We start from the raw sequence: 24,056 nt of genomic DNA on the forward strand, positions 1-24,056 counted from the left end.
CCCATTCTGGTGCTGTGGTTTGTGGGAAGGGGTTGGGGGGTGCAGGGCATTCTGAGTCCTGTCCCAACACCCCGTGATCCATCGGTTTGCATCCCAGCAATCCCTGTGTTTCTGTCCATATTTGGCACCATCTTTCAACGGTTTTTGTACTGCATGCTCTGTCTTCCCTTTCGGTCTGCAGGAATGGAGCCCGAACTGCTGAGGAATATGCTGACGAGTCTCACTAGCACATCACGTTTGGCAGTTGAGTTATTCCTTATGATCCAAAGTGACAGTGAGGGCTCTGACGATATCGACTTGAGTAATGCATATGACACGAGTTTGCTTGTGGCATTCACAGACATGCTCACCACCGTGGAATGCCGCTTTTGGGCTCCGGAAACAAGCACTGAGTGGTTGGATCACATCGTCATGCAAATCTGGGATGACAAGCAGTTGCTGCAGAACTTTCAGATGAGAAAACCCACTTTCATGGGACTGTGTGAGGAGCTCACCCCCCCCCACCCTGCGGCGCAAGGACACGAGATTGAGAGCTTCCCTGACGGTGGAGAAGTGGGTGCAATCCGGAAGCTGGCAACTCCAGACAGCTACCGATTGGTTGCTAACCAGTTTGGAATGGGAAAGTCGACTGTTGGAATCGTGTTGATGCAAGTTTCCATCATGTCCCTTGATATCTGCCCGAAGGTATCGTAATTTCTACGGCTGGAGCGCAGCTGGGACTGGACAGCTTCCTCCCCCCAAACACTGATGAGGTCCAGCACCTTGCCATTGTTCCATACTGGGGCTTGCCTGGCGCATGGAGGCATGGTCACCTGGAAAGATTCACTGAAAGCACTCCACACCTGGCTGAGCAAACAGGAAGGGGATTTTCAAAATTCCCAGAGAATTTAAAGGGCAGGTCTGATGGTTGGTCACCTGAGGGCAGGGCAGTAGAGTTCAAAGTGATGACCAGAGTGGCTAGCACAGGCATTGTGGGACACTTCGGGAGGCCAATCACAGCGCACTATAGGACCAGGGCATCCACACTGGTGCCGCGGCCGCTCCAGCGGGGATGCAGCAAACGTTATTCCACTCGCCGAGGGGGAGTACCAGAGTCAGAGCGCTCTACGTACCTTGCCAGTGTGGACGGGTAATGAGCTAGTGCGCCAGGGGCTCCTTTATTGCGCTGTCACTCGCAAGTATAGCCAAAATAAGTTTCAAAAACACACCTTAAGTTAAATGGGTGCAATTCTTGTGTAGAGAAAGCTTAAATATTCAATCATTGCTTTTCAAATTCTTTATATTTAATTCATGTTCAACACTGGTGAGTATGTACATAGTATATATTTCTAGCCACTCAATTCATCCTCAAAAACAAAAATTGCCACAAGTGTATATAATAACAATCACTAAACTCTAGATTTGCAGGTCCTTTTCCATTGTAGGGTTTGGGGGTTTGTTTGTTTTTTTAAATCATAAGTACAGGCCCCATGCTTACATGCACCTTTATGTGCATCTCCCACAGACGTAGGAGTGAACATGTATCTTCGAGAGAGAGGAACAAATTCGGAAGGCAAAGAAGCCCACCTGGCTGGGACGCGGGAGGAAACCACTCAGCTCGCGTCTCTCTCCAGTGCTGGGCCGGGACTGCTGAGGTGCGAGTCTACCCAACTTTTCCAGGCTACAGCCTACGAGCTGGAGCTGCTGTTCTCGGCACCTCCCTGCTGCTTGGCTCCCTCCACTCCGGGGCTCAGCCTGAATCGGTGCAGCGGGCAGGGCTGGCATCCGGCAGCGCACCTGAACGATGGGACCGTGAGCCCGGGCGCGCCCTGCCCCAGCCACACGCCTCCGAGGCGTCAGCAGGAGCGAGACGGGGCAGCAGCGAGGCGCCCGCCTGCTGAGGGAGGGGACTGGCTGGGCGCGAGCTCTTCCTGTCTCGCTGCCCTGGTGCTGAGGAAGGAGGGGCTGGGGCGGCGGCTCTTGCCCTGGGTGCCGCTGTGGGACTCTCCCCCCGGGCCGCGGGCATGTCCGGCGGCGCGCCTCGCCGCTCTCCAGGGGCTGGGTTTTGTCGTCCGCGGCCCAGGCACTTTGCACGTACGAGGAGATGAGCGCTCAGCAGGCCGACGAGGAGCCGGCTGGTGCCGCCCCCCCGCCGCTGCTCAGGCTGCTTTCCGCCTTCTTCTATGGAACCTGCTCTTTCCTGATCGTCCTGGTGAACAAGACCGTGCTGACCACTTACCGGTGAGACGAGGGGCCAGGGCTCCCGTCCCTCTGTCCCCTCCTCCCCCGCTTCACTTCCTCCGCTCCCCCTCGGAAAACGCCGCTCACGCACACGCACAATTTGCCGGCTGCAAAAGGAATATTTATGCTGGGGCTGGCCCTGAATCCTCCAAAGCTGGCGCGGGAGCCAACCCCAATCCTAGCTGCTGCCCACCCCCCCCCCCCCCGGCTTTCTTAGTCCTCCGTCCTGTCTGCAAATCCGTGGGTAGGAATAGCCAGCTTTTGGGGGGGCCCTGAAAAAAGACATTTTGCATTGACCAATCACTACGACGCTGTCATTCTTAGGATTTAGACTGCAACTCAGTTGTGTTATATGCTTGCTTTAACCTGTAAATAACTCTAATTTCTTTTTCTTAATAACCCTGTAGTTAGTTTATTACTGAATTGGCTACAAGGGTTGTCTTGGTGTGAGATCTAAGATACCAATTGACCTGGATAAGTGACCTGTCTCTTGGGACTGAGAGCAACCTGAATATTTTGTGCTTTTTGGTGTAAGTGACTATTTATCACTAAATCCAATCTAGACTGGAGAGCCTAAGGGGACTGTTTGTGACTCCATGGTAAGACAGTTATAGTGATTCAGGAGTTCAAATTATTTACCAGGTTGGTAAGAACTAATTATAGAACATACCACCAGTTTGGAGTGTCTACCCTGTTTTTGACAGTCTGCCCTGAGGTTGGCACTCACAGTTGTGAGCCACTCCAGACAGCTTGACAATAGTAATACACTTACAAATGGTCAAGCACTCCCTGAAACTGACATTTACAAAGATCCAGGCGGGGAGTGGTTAATCCATTTAATTTTAGAGTAGATTTACTTCCAATATGCACAAATAATGAAAGCAGTGCAGTAAAAAATAAGGGTTTTTTATTGCTTTGTCCCCCTCAAAATTTTATCATAATTTTTCAGAAATGTCGACCATCTCCATAGCTGGTCAAAACCCACCTGAAACTGTCAGGCAAAATTTAGGCTCTTTTGAAAATTTCTGCTTAAGTGACTTATTTGAGGTCACAGAGGGAGTCTGAACCCAGATCTCCTGAATTCAATTCCAAAACAGATCCTTACACATAAGATCATTCTTCTACCTACATGCTCACAAAAAACCTCAGGGCAAATTGAAGGCCTATGTCCTACATTGTGGCTCACTAACACAGATCCCTGTGACCAATGGAATCCCATTGATTTGATTAGAAAACAAAATCAAATACAGAATTAAGCCCAGTTCAAGTAATAGAACAAGTCTAATAAAAAATTAGTAAAAAAAGTGAATAAAGTCAGCAAGTGAATATGATTATTAGTGTTGTAATCTCATCATCAGTAGCAGCACAGAAGTGAAACAACTACTGTTCTTAAATCTTTCCCTCTTAGGTATGGGGGGAAAATAAAGAAGCACTTTCCTGATTTGAAGATTCTTGACAGTTCAGCAGCAAAACCACTGTTTCCGTCAGATACAAAAGATTGGTATTCCCCTAAACACCAATTTAGCGCCTAATTATCTGTATACCTGAAAGTCCAGCTATTTGTAGGAATCATTGTCTCTCACAGACTGATAGATAAATTCTGCAATCGAGAATCACAACAATATACAAAACTTTAAGTGTTTTGAACTAGGGATGGAAGAATTTTTTTTTATGTCCTGCATTTTAAGGTATACAAAGGAAAACAATTGTAAAACTAAAAACAGGCTTCTTTAAATTAATAATAAACAAAAGATATTACATCTTTTGGCTTGAAACAATAATCACATTCAGTCACAGTCCTCTTGGCCAGATGTTACTTCCGGGATTCCGCACCCTTAGCTAAAGAATATTGCCATCTTTACAGAGCCCAGTCTCTCTCTTTTAACTTTTTTATTCCAGTATTTATCAGAAGCTGAGGAAAAAAAGGTACACAATTTCTGCTGCATTTGCTAAAAGTTAGTGCTCTTTGAAACATACAACTACAGTCTATTACATGTCTCCCAGATCTTCATATAATACAAACTTTCATTTGTTGTATAGATGAATACAGACCATGTACTCATATAGTGATGAACAGAATATGTAATACATCTATCAGTAAATATCCTGTCTCTTCCTTTCTGTATTTCCTGAATCTCATCTCTATTTCCCAGAAGTTTTATCTCTTCTGGACCTTCTTGACCCTCTCTTTATATTATGATTTGAGTATAGTTATGACATTCTTCCTGCTCTGTTCAGATTGTTTCTATTGCTAACACTACAGTCCTGGTCTGAGGTCACTCAGCTGAGAAGGGTGCTTCCTTGTACTTGCTCAGTGGTGCTTTAACAGTTTGTAGCAACCTCTGTGATTCATAATCACAGTGTCATGGAGTGCTGGACACTGGATACCTGCACAATTAGAAAGCTTGCCAAGAAATCAGATGCTTGCTTTCTTAAGCTACATGCAGACTTGCACGAAAATAGGGTCTAATTAAAATGTTTTGCTATTGTGGTGAAAGTCTGAGTGCAAACCAACCCTTTTGCTGACCAGTCCTGCGAGATGCTAAGTGCCTCCTGGGAAGCAGTGCCCTATTAAATTCATGGAAAGTTGAGGTCTTTCAGCACTTAACAAGTTGGCACCCACAAATTCCAGCCTGTATTGCTATGGGATAAGAAGCATCTGTAGGAACTTGTTGCTAGACCCATCTCCTAACATCAAGATACCCATGGAGAATTAGTGCCTTAATTTTTTTTAAAAATTAATTTATTATGGATTAAAAAAAGATCCTTGGGGGCTTTATGATTCTACGAATATCCTACTCAAACTGCATCCCTTCCTTTGAAGTATCTTTGCTTTTGGCTGAAGCCAATCCAGAGGGTAGAGAAATAGGCTTTTTTTTAAGCAGCCAATGTATGTTTCTGCAACATTTATACAGCCTGTGATATGTTGCATTTTGGGAGGATGGGGAGGAGGGAATTGCCTTTGACTAGAATAGTGCAAGATTACCTGGGACTTCAGTGACAGTTGCCGGTTGCTCAGCACTTTTGAAAATTTGGCCAGTCATGTAGGTATCTAACATGGATTTAGACACGCATTTTTCATAAGCTTGACCTAAGGGAATAGGAACCCTATTGCTTCCTCACACTTTTGTTGTTGTGATATGTATGTTTATAGTTCTCTTTTCTTTTCAGATTCCCATCTCCAATGGTTCTTGGAATTGGACAGGTATGTTCAACAATAAAACTTAATATACTGCAGTTAAGATTGATAATAAAATTAAGTGCTTTCATCTTACAGTGCAATACTACTGTTATGGAAGAAATCACTCTTCCTCACAGTTTATCTGTTTTAATGCCCTGGAGGAAATCAGGATCCAATTCAACCCTTACGTGGGAAAACCCATGTAGAGGACTGGAAATGCCACAAACTTTTCTCTTGCAAAATTCAGTGAACAAGATGCTCAGCCCTCAAAATCTGCTAGTTCCCCAGATCCATATGGATCCCAGGGGATCCACTGAAGACCTGGAATGTATGTGTGGTGGCACTGTCTCTGCATTCCCTCACAGTTCTTTCTAATTCCCTTGCAGTTTGCTAATAGGGATCCACATAATTTTTATTCTTTGCCTACAGAGGCCGAGGGGACAATAAAGCTCAGGACAATGGTGTAGCAGGAGAAAGGGAGAAATCTTTGTTGACACTGGTAAAAGAGATATCTAACCATTTGTCTACACTGGGAATGAAAAGAGTTGATTACTCAAAGAAGGAATGGGTGGGGAGAATAGAGCCCTAGATTGAAGTCTTATTTGTTGTTAATTTAAACAATTTAAGAGAGAGCTGTGATTTTTAAATGAGGGCAAGAAGATGCTGAGCTTAGAGAACAAAAGGGAAACAGTGGGCCACAAGCACCTCTCTGCAAAGTGATATAGAGGGAAGCAAAGTGGCCAGAAAAGAGCTCAGATATGTGAAAGAAAAGAGCTGGACTGCAGTGGGATGCTCTGTACCTCCAGAGACTGTGGAAACATCTCCATACAACAAATGTATCTTTGGGGCTCCTCAGCCTTGAAATGGGAGTAGGGAACTCTTGTTCTCCATGGTATATTCTCCTCTGTACCATGCAGATTTCTGCTGGAAAGTTGGTGAGGTGATAATTTTTCCTATGTACATAGCGTAGTGACTGATCTCCATGACCTCATTGAGAAGGTTGAAATGTAGAGGTGTCGGTGAAGTCCCAGTGATGCCATGGCTCCTAAGGGAGCCATGTTGCTGTTAAAGGGTAAAGAGCAGAAAAACCAGGGGAGCACTTCAGAGTGGGCCAAGTCCTGCACGGATGTAGCCAGATTTCCTCACAGAACCTAAGAATCCAGGGGGTTTCCATGCTTTCTCTCCATACATTCTCATTCTGACCATACATACATGGATTACTAATTGCTTTGCCAATATACTGGTCCACTCACAGCCCTCTGTCTCACACATCATTAGGAAAGCTGTTGGACTGGGTCTTCTTCTATTCATCTGCATTCTGATTGGTTGAGAGAATCCACTAGTAATAAGAAATTTGCATGAATAGCATGGAGCATTGATCATCTGTTTTATTTGCTCAATTACCCAATGAGTATATACATATGTTAAGGTGTCACACATGTTCTCATGCCAGTAAAGCATGTCATATTTGTATTGTAGTTTCAACCAATATGGTTGGTAAAAAAGAAAAATATCCCAGCTGTTTCTTTGTACTCTGTTATTGTCCTTTGAAAGTAACACTTAATTGATATGCTGTCTAGTGCTGTACTTGTCTAATAAGTGTAATGAACTTGTCTTGAAAACAGTTATTATATGTAAGTTTAAAATAGCTTTTGGCTCTTACATTGTGTCTTGCTTTTCTTTTCTTTTCTTAGATGGCAACCACCATACTTATTCTGTATGTGTCAAAATTCAGTAAGATTATTCACTTCCCTGATTTTGACAAAAGTATCCCTATGAAGGTATGAAATGTCTGGATTTTGATTTAGAAGGAAATTGTACCTTTGTCAATCGTCTTCTTACTGTGGTTTTTCAAAAATGTTTTCTTTGGACAGAAGGTACAATGGAAAAATTGCAAACATTCTGATTTTTCCAGATGTTCCATGAAGTTTTGATTTTGTGTCTTTATTTTCTTAATTTGTTGTAAGTAGATAATATAATTTCACTATAACAATCTTGCATTTTATAGAGACTGAATTAAATTGCAGTTTGATTATGTAGTTTGTGTTTGGCATGAGAGAGGATGCATTTGAGACGGTAGTGTCTAATAATAAAATTATCTTCTCAGATCAGCCCCACAGTTTGACTCCAGTATTCTGCAGTGGGAAAACACTATTATTATTTTATTTTATTTTATTTATTAATTATGTGCAAACAGGACCCGTTGTACTACATTTTGCTACATACACATAGTAAGAGTGCTTATAGTCTGAAAAGGCAAGACAAAGAATAGGAGAAAGGATCTATTATCTCAATTTGTCATACTGGGAACTGAGACACAGAGTGAATAAGGCACTGATCCTGCAGTGAAATGCACACATGCAGACTCTTGCACCACTGCAGAACACCATGGAAGTCACTGGGACTTTGGATGGGTGCAGAGGTCTGCCCGTGTGCATCTTGATGCAGGATCAGGGCCTAAGTGCTTTGCCCAAAGTCACACAGGAAGTCTGGGTTCAGTTCCCAGTTCTTCCATTGATCTCTTCTGTCCCAGCCTGGCACCTTAATTACAGAACCATCCTTCCTATAGGGCCTAAGAAGTTTTACCATGAACACACCTTACTACTAAAGAGCCTCATCCCATGAGCCCTATTTACATGGAATTCCCATTGAAATCAATGGCCCTTCTATGTATAGAAGTCTTGCAGGAACAGCTATGATCATGGGGGACACCTGTTTTTCTCCTTAATGTGGTCAGGGAAGAAGTCTCAGTGGGTAGGTTGGTACTAAGGGGCAGTAGCGCAAATGTCACAATCTTATCGGATCCTTGAGACCACCTTGTTCCCCATGCATACTGCTCCCTACATACATTCTTTCCTTGCTGTATCCTCGGTGCCAGGCGTTTCTTTTATATTTTTTCAGTATTAATGCTTTGGAGGTTTTCTGGAACTATATCTTGAGCAATCAGTGTTGCAACATTTCAGCAGTTATGTACCAGCCATAATACTGGATTTTCCTAGTCTCAGCACATCAGTTGCGTTTATATTTGTTGATTCTTTTACTTTGTAAAGTGTATTTAGGCTGTAATTAACTGTAGCACAGTTAGATTCCCTTTCACTTTCAAGTTCTCTTAAGTCACTGTGGGTTCTCATTCCCAGTATAGAGTACTCTAGCATTGGTCTTATCCATCATGCTGAAGGAGAGCCAGATGCCACAAAATGAAACAAAAAGGCCTCCTGCTAGATGTGAAGCACTCTCAGCTCCTCTAGAGTTGAGGGTGCTCAGCAGCTGGCATGACTGGACCCACATTTGAGATGGAGAATCTTCAAATTACAGATAAATTTAATCTGAACTTTGAATTTGAGACCTGTGCTTGCAAACTGCTGATTTCAGTGGGAGAAGCTCTCGGTATTTGGCTATTGTTCGGCAAATTTTTCACTGCCCTCTGGGATTGTGCTAGGTAAGTTGCAGTTGTCTGTGTTTTTTCACCATTACAATAAGTGAAAATATATTCTCTTTTCCATTGCACTCAGTTCCATTTTCACCCCATATCTAAAGTTCTCTTTCTGGATAAAATGCTGCAGCAGGGGGTTGTTATTGCTAAATGTTTGCAGGGTCATTTTATGAGAGATTTATAGGCTGTAAATATACTGTCACCCCGTTCCGCCTGCGTCTCCTTTGTTCTTCCCTTCCACTTGAGAGCAAATATGGCATACTTTTTAAAATAAATAAAATGTTCATGTCTATATACTTTTGTCACATAGAGTTTTAAAAGCACATAAGTCAATGTCTCTTGGGGAACACACACAGCAACACCAGGCATGGTTGTGGCATGTCCCTCCACCATGCCGGTCCAGCTCTGCTAGCTCATGTAGAGCCAGGCCAGAGCTATGGCTCCTCTCTGTCCCCTCTGGTTACCTCAGTTGGCTTTAGACTCCCATGGTCTTTCTGTGTCAGGGATACATAGCTCCTTGCATGCTCTGTTCGGGCTAAATGCAATCCGTTGTTGTTATTTGTTTGTACTGTGGTAGGGCCCAAAGGCTTCTGTCAGAGTCATAGGGTTGTCAACTTTCTAATCACAGAAAACTGAACACTCCAGCCCCAAGGCCCCGCGCCCTGACCCGCCCCTTCTCTGAGGCCCTGTCCCCACTCACTCCATCCCCCTCCCTCCTTCGCTTGCTCTCCCCCCTACCCCTCACTCACTTTCACCGGGCTGGGGCTGGGGCTGGGGGTTGGGCTGGGGGTGGGGTCGGGTTTGAGGACTCTGGCTGGGGGGGGTAGGCTCTGGGGTGGGGCCAGGCATAAGAGTTTTGGGGTGTAGGAGGGGGCTCAGGGCTGGGGCAGGGTGTTGGGGTGTGCAGAGTGCAGGCTCCAGGAGGGAGTTTGGGTGCGGGAGGGGACTCCGACGTTGGACAGGGTTGGGGTGCGGGAGGGGCTTGCGGTGCAGAGTCCTGGCAGTGCTTACCGTGGCTGTCAGGAAGTGGCCACCAGGTCCCTGCCGTGCAGCCCCTAAGCACATGGGCGATGAGGGAGGCTCCGTGCGCTTCCCTCGCACTCACAGGTGCTGCTTCCGAAGCTCCCATTGGTCGTGGTTCCTGGCCAGTGGGCACTGCAGAGCTGACACAAGGGGAGGGGGCAGCACCCGGAGTCTCCCTGGCTGCCCATGCGCCTAGGAGCCACAAGGACCTGGTGGCAACTTCTGGGAGCCGCGCGGAGCTAGGGCCGAAAACCAGACATCTGGCAATCCTACAGTGTCAGGACCGCATTGTTATAGGTGCTGCCCTAAAGGGCCTACAGTCTAACCTAGCCCTAAACATCTAAATTTTCTTTTCAGCAGTCTTTATAATTTATATGATTGTTCACTAGGACTCCTCAATAGCTGTACTTAAAATAATCTCTTTTTCTATACATAGTAGTATGTGCTCTTCTGTGTACTCTACTGTGTCCTTACAGAAGATCAGTCATGCTTTCATTCCACCCGCTCAATTTCTTTCTGTTTTAAATCTAAATAAAAACAGTAGGTCTAAGCTAATCAAGTATTAATTTTACAAAAGTGAAACCAGTCAAGTGCTGAGTATTTCTTTTTTAATCTATATTGGGCCAGATCCTCAGCTAATGTAATTTAGTGTTGCTCTATTGGAGTCAATGGAGTTATGCCAATGAACACCAGTCGAGGATATTGTTTAATAAATTCAATGGATGTGGGGTTCTTTTCCCCCCCTAAGAAAAATAATCTCTTTTAGGAATGAAGGAATTTTACACTAGTAAAATAACTCAAAGTTCCTCAACAGTAATTTAAAGCATAGGTCTAATCTGACTTGTGCTGTGATTTTATTGCAGTTGTTTCCTCTGCCTCTGCTTTATGTTGGAAATCACATAAGTGGATTAACAAGCACCAGCAAACTAAGGTACAGTAAGCACGGGTCATAGTAGACCATTTGGTTTTTATTATTTTATTCTTGTAGGTACAAAGTATAAGGTTAAAGGTTAAGATTTTCAAAGTAGTGCTGGGGATTTAGCTGCACATTAATTTTAATAGATGATGTATGACAAAATCCCCTGCACTGCTTTGAAAATCTCAACCAAAGCAGCTGATCAGTTTACAATCTCTGTGCTGCCTTTAGGAGGGATTAGCATAGTCTGTACCAACATAGAGTGCGAACGCAGTTTCACTGCAATAATAAATGTGTTTGTTAAATGTTTTCTTCTCTTCATGTGAATGGCCAGCATTCCATGGGTAGCCCAACAAGAGGGGTGAAACCTGTAAGAAAAATGCTTTTACATGCATATGAATAGTTTTGAAATCTATGGTGAAAAGCCCTATATAAGAGCTAGGTATTATTATTTATTTATTTATTTATTTATTATTTTTCTTTGTATACCAAAGTCTTGCATGAGTTACGTAGACTGGTACAGGGGATGGATGGAATTCACATGTAGTGGAACCAGCTTGGTTTCATTGGATAGGAAGGACAGGCTGCGGAGAGGACATACAGAAGGCATACATACTTACATTTTCTGTATGCCCCTGAACACTGCTCCATGGTGGTTGCCTTCACACCAGGGCTGCAGGTATAAGGATTGTTGACAGGACTGAAATGACCTAGGATCTGCTATGTGAACTGGGGACTAAGCTCCCTGTGGAAAGGGATCATAGGCAGCATGGTAGTAGTAGGACCTGAGGCTGTAGTAGTGCCCATGGAGCAATTTCCAGTAATGTTATACGGGAGGGTCCCAAACTGTAGCCTGTGGAACGGGGGCTGCTGGTCCTTGTTTCCAGCTGAAAGAAACAGAGTACATGTGAGAGGGAGATGAAGGAAAAAAGCAGGGGTTAAATTTTCTCCAATAGAACTAAATGCTTAATGCATAGAAGACAACTAAAAACCACAAATACTTTCCTTAATTAACTTTTCCTTGTGTAAGCAGTAGGTTTGTTTACCCGTAAATGGTATTCAGGTGTCATTGGGAGGGGAAGTGGTCTGTGTGAACATAAATGGGCAGGGCAAGTGCTCTGTGAGAGAACATCTGGTAAAATGTGGACCACACTTTGAAAAAAAACATGAAAACCCCCATCATAAACTTTTCTGTATTTTACAGTGTTTTAATGGTAAATTAAAATAGATTAAAATTTGGAATTAAAAATTAAAAAGGAATTAAATTTGGATGTGTGTTTTATATGTTTAAGAGGCTTTGGTGGCGTATATATCTTGTTCTTTTCTTTTTAAGATAACAAATTAATTTTCTATAATTTAAAGAGACTGAGGACCTGATTCTGAAACGCTTTACCCATGGTGTGTAGCATGTAATCACCAATAGTCCAATTAAAGTCACATGGCAATTTTCCAATGTGACTGATCCTTTTATAACTGTTGTACGGCCGGCAACAATATGGTGGTTAATAATTCATTTGCTCATGTGAATTTGGAATTGCTTTCAGCTCAACAAAATCTAACAGTGAGTATTGTTGTAGTTTGGTTCACAAATTATTTTGAAATACAAAGGTATCAGTTTATTATAATTCCAAATGCAAGACACCCATCTTCCACTGCAAAAATATACTTTTAGATTTACTCATCACAATTTTTCTCCATGATTTCATATAATAAATTAAGGAATACTGCAGTGTTTTAATTGTTAATATGTAATTCACCACATGGAATTTTCCACTTCACATCTGGTTTTTGAAAGAATTTGTCCTGAAGACAAGATATAGATGTATAAATCCAAGATTTCAGTGAGTTGTAAGCCTGAAACTAGGATTTGTATAATTTTTTAACATGACCACTAGTCATTACCTTGTAAAAGGGCTTAATTGGTCCAGATGGCAGAGGTGTCTCATTTGAAAACATCAGCTGCAAAGGCATTATCAATAAACACACAAGACCCCAGAATGCATCATTCTGTGTATCCTAACTATCTGTTATTCAAATGCCACAATTTTTTTTAATAGATAGGGTTACTACCAACTTACATGTTTCTAGTTCCATCTTTTTGGTTATGTTTCATTTTTAAATACAAAACCTGTTTGATGTTAAACACAATCCCTTTAATTATATTTCTTTTATTCATGTACAGAGCCACATTCACTAGTCATCTTTAAACTTTATAATAAAGGCCCTCATTATTTCTTATAACCAGGATTTCTACAGAAAACATCAGTTCATATGGGCTTCATTAGGTAGAATTTGAAAATAACTATTTCTATTCTTTTTCCTCTTTTCAAACTCTGAGAAGCTTTGTAACAGGTAGCCGGGTTTGGGGTTTTTTTGAAAAATTGGCAGGCCTCTTTATTTGCAGTGATTATGTTATCTAATCTAACTCTGGTGTCAGACTGACATTTTTATGTATGGTAACAGGCTGAGAATTCATTTTGCTAACTTCTTAATGCTAGTCTGTTTAGTTCATCTTCTGCTTAGTGAAGTTAGGTAAGAATTAAACCAATAAAAATGCTTTGCATTTGCACAGTGCTTGGATCATTTTTTTCTTTTTTCCTTTTTTTGGACAGTTTGCCGATGTTTACAGTGCTCAGGAAGTTTACCATTCCACTTACATTACTGCTGGAAATCATCATACTTGGGTGATTTTTGTTTGTTTGTTTGTTTGTTTCATTTGCAAAATACCTTTTATTTGATGTCATTACCAAGTGGAGGATTTGTCGTATTCAGTCAGGCTGTTGCATGGCTGATTTTCACTGATTAGAGAAACTCAGAGGAAAAAGTATAGAAACTAGTTAGAATTTATTTGTGGAAATAAAAAAAATATACACTTTTGTGGATCTAGGACAAAGTCCTCTCACTTTAATTCATATGAGTGAGTCTAGTGACTTCACTTCGCCTGAGTAAGATAAGCAGGGTTTGGTCCAAATTGTTGTTTGTTTGGTTAAGGTCTGCTCTTTTTAGACACCAATCCTGCAAACTGCTCCAAACAGGCAGAGCCTTGTGCCCACATGGAGCCCTGTTGAAGTCAGTGGAGCTATGCAGGAGTTCTGATCATGCAGAGCAGCTTGCTGGGTTGGGCCTTAAAATGTATCTGCTCAATAAGGCAAAGTGGGCATCTACCAATCTGTGTAAACAGCATTCTTTGGCCAAATTAATTAAAAATATATCAGGTATTTGGTATAAAAGAAATTCGAGTTGTAATAACCAGTCCCAGAGTCAACAAACCAAATCATACTGTCAGTTACACAAATGCCACCCCATTGAAGACTGCGGTTGCATCAGTGTACCTGAGGCAGAATTTGTTCCACTCTCACCATCATTGAAACATATTTTTCTTGGCTTTACTTTGGAAATTATGTAGCAGCAGAGGACTTTTGACAATTTGTGACACTGTTTATCAAGCTGTGTTTACAGAACCCAAAGTATTAGAGCATTAGCATTTTGTTACAATAACAATATCTGAAGAAAAACTATACTTAAATTATGACAAGATTAGCAAGTAAAACATTAATAAGAATCCTGTCAGACTGCAGATTTTATTACTTACTGGTTTTATATTTTCACAGGGTCAAATCCTGAAGGCCTTACAGGCAGAACTCTCCTTGACATCAGAAAGAACTTTGCTTGCTTAGGGCCACCAAGATTTGTCCTTCTGTTAGCTATTTTCCAAATACTGATTGATTTTGAAGTCTTTTAAATGAACTGGAAGCCAATTAGTTTCTCTTCTAATATTCTAAATATGAACTTGTCTGATTTTTGTTTACAGGAAACGATATTCAATGGGTATTATAGTCAGTGTATTTGCCATCATTCTTGGGGCTTTCATAGCCGCTGGGTAAGGCTTTCACTTGATCTCATTAAGTAATGTTTAAAGTTTATTTTTTTCTTTGTTATTCAGGGGCTAATCTGCCCCTAGATGAGTGCAAATCCTAAATTAGAGAAGAGATCTACTTAAAGTGGATGGGGGCGGGGGGGGGGTGGTGGTCACAATCGTATAAGGGCAAAATCTAGTTCTAACTGAACGATGTTTCTGTTAGCTACATTTTTACTAAGTTTTGCATATACATGCTAATATAAATAACACAGCAAGCCAAGAATACACAAGGGCAACTGTTTTTCCTTGATAAAATTCTAAATATAACATAATCAAACATAAGAACCCTTCCACCCCAATCCTTGATAGAAAGGGGGTAGTCTGTTGGTTGTCATGAAATTAGAGTAGGCAGTGTACATAGTTCATATAATTTTGTACAAGTTTAAATTTGAGATGGATCACTGGGGGGGGGGGCGGTTTCTGCTGTCTCCTCTGCCTTTCCTGTTAGAAAATTATATTATTAGGATGGAATTCCATGAGAAATGTAGCATATTTTGGTTAGCTACATACAAAGTATAAAGCAGTTAGGTATAGTTGAGTGAATGATTTCCATCTGGCATGAATTTAATGGCTCCACCATCATTTAAACAAATTGCCCTATTTGAGAATAGTAACCAAACAAAACAGAAGAGACAGTTATTTCCTGTCCGATTCTACTTATAAAAATTGGTTAGATTCTAATCTGTAGTTACTGCTTGTGTGAAAAAGTTCAGTAAGTATTGACTTACGAGGAGAGGCTGAGGGAACTGGGATTGTTTAGTCTACAGAAGAGAAGAATGAGAGGAGATTTGATAGCTGCTTTCAACTACCTGAAAGGTGGTTCCAAAGAGGATGGATCTAGACTATTCTCAGTGGTAGCGGATGACAGGACAAGGAGTAATGGTCTCAAGTTGCAGTGCGGGAGATTTAGGTTGGATATTAGGAAAAACTTTTTCACTAGGAGGGTGGTGAAACACTGGAATGCGTTACCTAGGGAGGTGGTAGAATCTCCTTCCTTAGAAGTTTTTAAGGTCAGGCTTGACAAAGCTCTGGCTGGGATGATTTAATTGGGGATCGGTCCTGCTTTGAGCAGGGGGTTGGACTAGATGACCTCCTGAGGTCCCTTCCAACCCTGATATTCTATGATCCTATGATTCTATGTTGTCAGAACTGAGCTAGATGGAAAAACAGGGCAAAAGTAGAATGGAATAGTACTGATAGTTCTTTATTGTATGAATTTCTGTGAAGAGCTGACTTGTTTGTAATATTGACATGTTTGTGGAAATGTAAAATAGTTCAGCATACAAAAAAGACTTAAGGCAAAACCCTGAATTTGCTGGGGTTTTCAAGGTTTATATTCTTTTGTGTGCGCATGTATATGTGTGTGTGTGTGTATATATATATATGTTTTTGTTTTTTTTCTCAGATCAGATCTCTCTTTTACTTTGGAAGGCTACACCTTTGTGTTGCTAAATGATATCTTCACGGCAGCAAATGGAGTATACACTAAACAGAAAATGGATCCAAAGGTAATTTTGTGGTGATCAGGTTGCACTTAGTCATTTTGTGCATGTGATAATGGAAAGTCATCTACTGTTATGTAACTTCTTGCGTACGAGCGGGGTAACACCAAATTTAACAAATAGAGTTAATTTCATTTGCCTTCATGTTCCAGTTAACTTACATACTCTTAATATAGATTGGCTGAGGGAGAAGCTGTTAGGAATTTCTCAGCCTACGCATGGGTGAATAACATATTTGATTTTCACCCAATTTAGCCTTTGAGGCAGAGAGTAACATAATCTTGTTTTACTAAAGAAGGAAAAAATAAACTTCGCTTTCTCAAAAAGTAATTATATCCAGAAACTACAGTAAAAGCAAAAAAAGGTTTATGATACCATGCGTATCTAGAAGAGAACAGCTTTTTGGCCACTAATGATCTTTATCAAAGCAAAAGATTATATAAAATGAGCTGGGAATGATGTTAATCTTAATCCAGTTTTTAGTAGCCAAGTGTTTTATATCACTAAATGTGCCAACTGTTGTGGTGATGCTGGTATAATAGGTGGCATTGGAGAGCCCCAGAACTGAATGTGCATGAAAAATGAACCATCTTGCCCCAGTGGGTGGTTCCACAAGAACATGTTTGAAGCATATAAGTAAGGACTTTGTGGAAGGTTGCCTCTTTCCATGCTGTACCCACCTGGGTGGTATTGTGACTACATTAAGCAATTTTATCTCACAATCATTTTATACTTTTTTTCCCAAACTAACAAAATCTTTGAATTTTACTCTGTTACTTTTAAAAAGAAGCCATTTTGGAGTTATAATTCTTGTTTTCTTCAGTTTTTCTTGCTTTTTTCTAATGCAGAAATGACCAAAACAAAATGGTGCAAGAATAAACTAACACAAAAAGAACAGATTATGCACTAATCCCTTGTAATTCAAGAAGCAATTTGCTCTTCAAAACAAGAAGTGCTATCAAACTGGCAGGTTATATAACCTTAAACACCAAGCATTAAACACCTTGGGTGAAATCCTGGCCTTACTGAAGTCGATGGGAGTTTTACCATTGACTTCACTGGGGCCAGGATTTCATCCCTACACTGATTATATGTCCTTTAGTAAACACAGAGGTCGAACTGAACTTATTCTGTGCATTGTACTCCATCTATTTCTGCAGAATTTAGGCTTTCATTTTAAACCAAAAATTAAAATCCAGATATTTGGCTACGGTCAGGGATCACACAGTGTAGCTAAAAGGTGACCTTTGGACTCCCCTGATTCTTGACTTCCCCTGTACCAGGCAAATCCGCCAACAAAATATACAGCAGCCCCAGGATTGCTCTAGGTTACATCAGTTGCCAGTGACTCAAAGTGCTCCATATTACCACCCTGGGATCATCCCTTTTGTCCTTGTCATACCCACTACACTGGGACTGGGGAGGTGATATAGGAGCCACTGTGTCAGCCCTACCCTACTGAAGATTTCCCCTATGGTAGATGTGGTGAGTTCTCTCATGGACAGCTATGTCAGGCTAAATTCTTCAGCTGTGTAACACAAAGCAGTTAAAAATTTAGGCCTAACTGAGTTTCTAACTATATTGTTCTGGATATGTATGTTTGAATGTGAACTAGTACAGTGTTGCTTTACTGAGTCTGCAGACAGGCTAACTGAAATGGTAGGTCAGCTCAGTGTTTAGTTTTGAAACCTAATGATAACAAATTTGTCAGTTAAATTGTATTGCATGAAATTTTGCACATTCATAAATAGATTGCCTGAAGGGACATTACAGGGATGTTGGTTGTTATCAAATGGTCCAGGTTTCCAAAAAGTGTGTTTCATTTTTCACAGGAGCTGGGAACATATGGAGTCCTTTTCTATAATGCTTATTTTATGGTGATACCCACAATGATTCTTAGCTTCTCCACTGGAGACCTTCAGCAGGTGAGCAGCACCGTTAGACATCTTACACTAGTACACTACCCTAATTATTTCACCCCTTTTAGTTATTTTGCTGTATCTAGAGTTCCTTGAAACAAAATGCTCTAGCCCCGTTCTCCAAATTTAGGGCCACCTTCTGCACAGAACTACATCCCTGGTCAATCCTGTTAATTTCATTCGGATTGCACATGATGTTAGTCCAGCTATGTTGTGGCCATGAATTTTTCAGCCAGCTAGGAATGTAGTGAAGTTCAACGACATTAAGTGATGAGTAATCACATGGTAAATTCACTTTCTCATTTTTTCTCCATGATAAAGAACAAATAAAGCTACCTTAATTAGCACAACAGTCTTTCCTTTTGACCTTTTCCCATTACAGTTAGAATTATGAGATTACTGCTCTCAGTATCTCTCATTTTGACTCTCTGCTTCATGGATTTTTACAAGGCACCTTCCCCTCTATTTGGAGGCCAGCATTTGGATTCCATATAGCTTGGGCTTTCTCTTCACCAGAAAGATCCTGCAAACCCTTACTATAATTAGTGGTCCTTAGCCATATTACTAGTCCTCTTCCAGTCAGTGTGTAAAACTTACTAATGAATAGCAGCTGGAATTAGTGTGCCCAAAATAAGGTCCCAGCTGTGTCATGTGATTTATATGAGCTTTCAGTTTTGCCAAATGCTCTAAAATGTGGCTGAGAGTAGCCAAAGCAAGCAACTTCCATGCCATCTAGTCTTCTATCAAAGAGAGAATATTCAGAGTTAGCTAGACCCCATTTCCACATGTGGCCTACATATAACTTAGTTATAAACCCATGATAGCTCAGTGGCCCTTCATAGATAATTATAGCACATCAATGGAGGCAGTGTTGCACAGTGGATAGAGCACTGGAGACCCACATTCTATTCCTGGCTCTGCCAGTGGCCTGCTGGATGACCTTGGGTAAGTCACATTGTCACTGCTCTGTGCCTCAGTTTCCCCATCTGTAAAATTGGTTAATGATACTGACCTCCTTTGTAAAGTGCTTTGCGATCTACAGCTGGAAAGTGCTATATAAGAGTTTATGTATTATCACTAATATTTATTATTATTCATTACATTGTTCTTTGCTGCATGTTGGACACTTAGTTTTTTGTGTCATTCATACTGCTGTGTTCTTAAAATTCTGCAGTTAACTGGAACATTGTCACCCACTACAAATATATTATGTCTTAGTTCAGTCCTCTGTGCAAAACATCATCTTGTGGCTTCAGTCCAGTGAACCTGTGTCCCCATCACAAAAAACACAACTTACCAGGGCCTTGGTTAGCAGACTTAGTGGAGCCTAAGCTTATGTGGTTATAGGGATTGAACTGCTCTCTCACACTTAGATGTGATCCCTGTAAGCAGGGTTGAGGCATTTTGATGGGAATGCATGAGGAAGTCTGCTCTGCTGCAGTCTGTGCTATGCTTGTTCTGTGAATAAATCAAGGATTTCATTGTCCTGGGCTGTTGTTCTGGCACCTTTCACAAGCAATTTCATGCACAGTTTGTTTTTAAAAAGACCCCGCCCCACAAATATATCATGGCTATTGAGAACACATATTTGTACCTATTAGAATTAAGTTCCATTACTATGAATAAGAGACACTTGTGTAGCTGACCCAGCATGATGAATATACTTCAAATAATGGAAAATGCCATGGTAATGTAGAAACATTGATGAATGATCTGTAGATCAAGGGAAATACCTGTTTTTACCTGGTTGTCATATAACAGAAATTTTTGTTGCTTTGGTGCTACATTACAAGGTTTTCTGCTGTAATCCAACATAGGCACTTTGCAGTCTGTGCCCTGTAATCAGAAGAAACAACCACATGCCAAACAAAATATTTGTGTTCAATCTGTGTGGAATGGAAACTGTTCCCACTCCTGCTGACTCATACAGATCTGGTAGAGTAAAGCATCCCATAGGCTGCTGTGAGGAAGAGGTAATCTAGGAGTGTCTGTTATTAATTTGTCCTTAACACAGCTGGCTGATTAATTGTTAGTGGAGTATGAACTAACAAAACAGAAATGAAGTCTCTTCAGTAACTGTAACAATCATGATTCCAGTTTATCATCAAAATTAATGCAAATGAATCTTATTGACACATTTAGTAGAGACTGATATGTGAATTTTGTGTTTAGTTGTGTTTCTTCCCAAGGAACAACCTTCAGAGTGATATATGAGCCTTTTGTTTGACTAGATGAATGAAATTTTTGAGATACAGAGTAGTCCTGCCCCTGCACACTGGGAACAAATCTTGTTAACATAAGCGAGAGTTTTGATCTCCCCACACGACACACAATTGCATCTTTTTAGGGAGCAGAGTCAGGGCTTCTTTTCACCTCAAAGGCAAAAACATGTGCACTTCCAAGAAAATATTGCCCAACACCCATATGTGAAAATGGTAGAAAAATGAGTGTTCAGTATAGCTAGCCCTCCCTTTCGTACAGCTGTGCATAATGGGTGTTGAAAGGACAGAAGATCAAACAAATTATTGTTAATTCCCAAAGCAGCTACAGCTAAGAATCCAAACAAGTCACTTGCGGGGTCTGATTTTCAAAATATAGAGAGGCCAAACTGCAGTCCTTCTTTGCATGCACATTTACCATCTGTGCCCAGTAACTGAGAACTGCATGTAAACAAGGCTAGCAGGTGCCTGCCTGCTTGTATGTGAGTAAATTCCTGCTTTGCATGCAACATGTAGTAAGTATGCCTGTACAAGAAGGTGTGGATCTTAACTCCACTTATGAAAACCAATCCCTGGTTTACATCTGTAAAAGGTAGCATAAAAGAGGGTGGGGTATTCTAATTGTTGAGGAAGTTTCCAAAGGTTAAGATTTTCTCCCCCTCTAAATTATATTGTATCTGCATGCTGAATCCAGCAAACACTTCCTCATATGAGTAGTCCCATTGAATTGTCAATAGTCCTTATGTGGGTTGAGTAGAATGGGTCTAATTACATGAATAAGGATGATTTGCACGATTGGGGCTATAGTCCCTTCTATCCAAGGATCTCCTCTAGTGCTTTACAAATATTTACATATTTTAGTCACAAAACACCCCTGTAAGATTAAGAATTATCATGTCCAGCTGTACAGGCAGAAATTGAGGCCCAGGCAGGTTAAGTGACTTGCCTTGGGTCACATCAGAAGCCTGTGGCAGAGAGGGGACTAGATCCAGAGCTGTTTATATCTAATCTCATGCTTGAAAACCTTCTAAAAGACACACTAGTTTGTAAAATCTCACTGAAAAGAAGGATTAGGGTCTGATCCTGTATCCAGTAATACCTGTAGCAGTGATCCCTTTGCTTTCAGTAGGTGCAGAATTAGGCCCTAAAAGCTGTAAATATGCAATACATTGATATAGAATAGGTGTCTTTTCTGGAGAAGGTTTAATTCTTTATCCTTTCACTAGTTTAGTGTAAATTCTAGTTTGTTGCATATTAATGATATGCACTATTAGGCAAGAGCATCCGTGAATGAGAGTTCAAACCAAGATTCTGTATAAAGAATTATTCATTTGTTGCATAGTGTTTGCAACATGCAGTCTAATGTGACTGCTCTGTAAAGATTGCTATAACAGACAAAATTAAAGAATACGTTACAAATCAGTTGGGCTGTTAGCCGGCTAAATGTATAAAACTATCTCCCATGTGAATATAAACCCTCCATAATACTAGCGTGATTTGTAATCCATTGTTTTTGTTATTTTGAACATTTTCATTTTTAACAATGTTTCCATGAAAGTATATATTTAATTATACCGTATTTAATTGCATATTTCTTTCTTTTTAATAGGTCACAGATTTCAAGCATTGGACAAACTTTTTATTTCTCTTTCAGTTTCTTCTCTCCTGCTTCTTGGGGTAAGAAGGGCCATGATAAATGAAGAGGTTTTGGCAGCAATTTTATTTCATCTCTCAGAAATTGTAGTTAGTTAGGCAGAAAACAGTAAATCCTCAAGATAGTTCTCTGGGAATTTCTAGGAGAAAGTACTTCATTGAAATGTAAGATGGTAAAGCTCAGGAGATTTCTAAGAACATGGACTATTATCAGAACACTTGCTGGCATTTTTATATTTATCTTTTATTTTAACTGTGGTGGTCAGAAACATGAATCTAAAATGTCACCTCTCTCCAAATTATATGAGTTTATTTCACTGAGTTTTATAGATTGTATACTCTTTAGGGCAGGAACCATGTTTGTTTATTCTTTAAAGCACCTAGCACAATCTGGGTGCTATAAAAATTCTGAATGTGAATAAAACATGAGCCTTTGCTACAGTTAGGAGAGCAAATAAAAATATAGGAAAGTGAGCTGGATTCTATTGTGTCTTACCTCATCACCAACCAGCGTCAAGTAAGCACACGTAACGAAATTGGTACTACGGGTGGTGATGTAAGAGGCAGAGAAGATACAGCCTGATGCGTATCTTGGGTGGGGCTTGTACAGCTAACATTTATAAAAATCAATTTTAGACTTGTAATCTGAAAAAATTTGGTATGGGAGTCATTAAAAGAAACTAAACCATAACCCAACTATGTCTTCTTTTAGAGCTGTTTTTTCAGAATGTTAAATGCACTTTTAAGGAACTGATAAGTTTGAGGATTTCAGTAGGGCTTTGATCATGCAAGGTCCTGAGCACTTCAAAGTGCTCAGGAGCATCCTAGACCCCCATTAATGTTAATAAGAGATAAGGATGCTTAGCGTCTCTTAGAAGCTGTCAATGCCTTGAAGGATCATTTAGGGGCCTAGGTCAGTTTAGGGGTAGTCCACAAACCTATGGACAGAGCTAGAAACACAATCTCTATAAAAGAAGCTATAGCACAATTTAGCACTAGAAGTGCTAATGTAAACCTCACTATCCTGGGTCACACTGAAGTGGGGCTATTCTGTATTGTATTTAAGGTAACCCAGTGTCAGTCATATGTTTTTTTACTTTAAAAGTCATAAACCTTTTACTTTTGATTAACTGGAATACCATTGTGTAATGCTGAATTGTTTAATGTGGAATGAATTTACTAAGATTTGTTTCTTTGCCTTAGGTTTCTCTTAACGTATTCTGCGGTCCTGTGCAGCCATTACAATTCTGCACTTACGACATCAGTGGTTGGTGCATTCAAGGTAAGTGGTAGCAGGAAAAAAGAGTGAGAACATTGGAATAGTGAAGAATATTCAGATGGTGAAGAGTATTCAGTCACCAAGTGTCTTGCTGATGTTGTGAGTGTCTGTATGAGCTGGAAACTCAACAAATGGCTAATCCATGTCTTGGTGGCAGTGCTACATTTTGTCAGTACAGGAGATCCACATTAGGAGAATGAGTATAATTTCTCCCAGAACTAAGTGAAGCTCAGATGTATTGTAGAAATGAACATGACTCAGGCCTTGGCTGCTTGATAAAGCTGCACCAGTATAACTAAAGACCTGATTTTAAACTGATTTAGTTAATCTGATGCAAGCTCCTGTGTGAACACATTTATTTCAGTTTGAGTGACTTATTTTGGTTTATCTTAAACTGATTCCTAATTGACTTAGGATAATACAAACAAAGCATTGTTTAACTAAACTAATTTAAAATAACAAAAATGCAACTCCCTCATGTAGATAAGGCCTGAGTGTCCATGTGAGAAGGTCACTGACTTCACAAGCACCTCTTACCAGCCAATTCATGGAGGAGAACACAAGAGTTGTCAAATGAAAGAAGAGTACTGGTAAAAAAAAAAAAAAAAAAAAAAGCCTGTTAAAATGGTTCTCAGTCTCAACAAAGGAGAGAACACCCTAAGCATCTCCTTTAGAATGGCCTTGGTCAGACTGGCTGCAAAAGCTTAGAGAAGCCCCAGTTGGATGGCTCCAACATGTTTAAATTTGTCAGAGGAAGATTGAAGTCGCTGTCTTCTGAATGTTTTCTTTTCT

The 24,056-nt window shown here is 40.7% G+C and overlaps 1 protein-coding gene across 2 annotated transcripts in view; it reads left to right on the forward strand.

The window, feature by feature from the left end:
- The first annotated feature begins 1,721 nt into the window (after nt 1–1,721).
- SLC35D2 (solute carrier family 35 member D2) overlaps nt 1,722–24,056 on the forward strand; it is a 30,852-nt gene continuing 8,517 nt past the window's right edge. Inside the window, exons 1-11 of one of the 2 annotated variants that reach the window (XM_073344950.2) lie at nt 1,722–2,220; nt 5,392–5,425; nt 7,096–7,182; nt 10,721–10,788; nt 13,386–13,457; nt 14,585–14,653; nt 16,098–16,200; nt 18,027–18,119; nt 19,931–20,086; nt 21,942–22,009; nt 23,189–23,267. In XM_073344950.2, coding sequence (XP_073201051.1) covers nt 2,084–2,220; nt 5,392–5,425; nt 7,096–7,182; nt 10,721–10,788; nt 13,386–13,457; nt 14,585–14,653; nt 16,098–16,200; nt 18,027–18,119; nt 19,931–20,086; nt 21,942–22,009; nt 23,189–23,267 — 966 coding nt within the window. In that variant the 5' untranslated portion in view covers nt 1,722–2,083. The remainder of the gene's footprint in view (nt 2,221–5,391; nt 5,426–7,095; nt 7,183–10,720; nt 10,789–13,385; nt 13,458–14,584; nt 14,654–16,097; nt 16,201–18,026; nt 18,120–19,930; nt 20,087–21,941; nt 22,010–23,188; nt 23,268–24,056) is intronic. The other variant, XM_073344951.2, reaches the window with a different exon arrangement.

This window comes from Lepidochelys kempii, chromosome 5 (assembly GCF_965140285.1).
Source record: "Lepidochelys kempii isolate rLepKem1 chromosome 5, rLepKem1.hap1, whole genome shotgun sequence".
Classification (NCBI taxonomy): Eukaryota; Metazoa; Chordata; order Testudines; family Cheloniidae; genus Lepidochelys; species Lepidochelys kempii.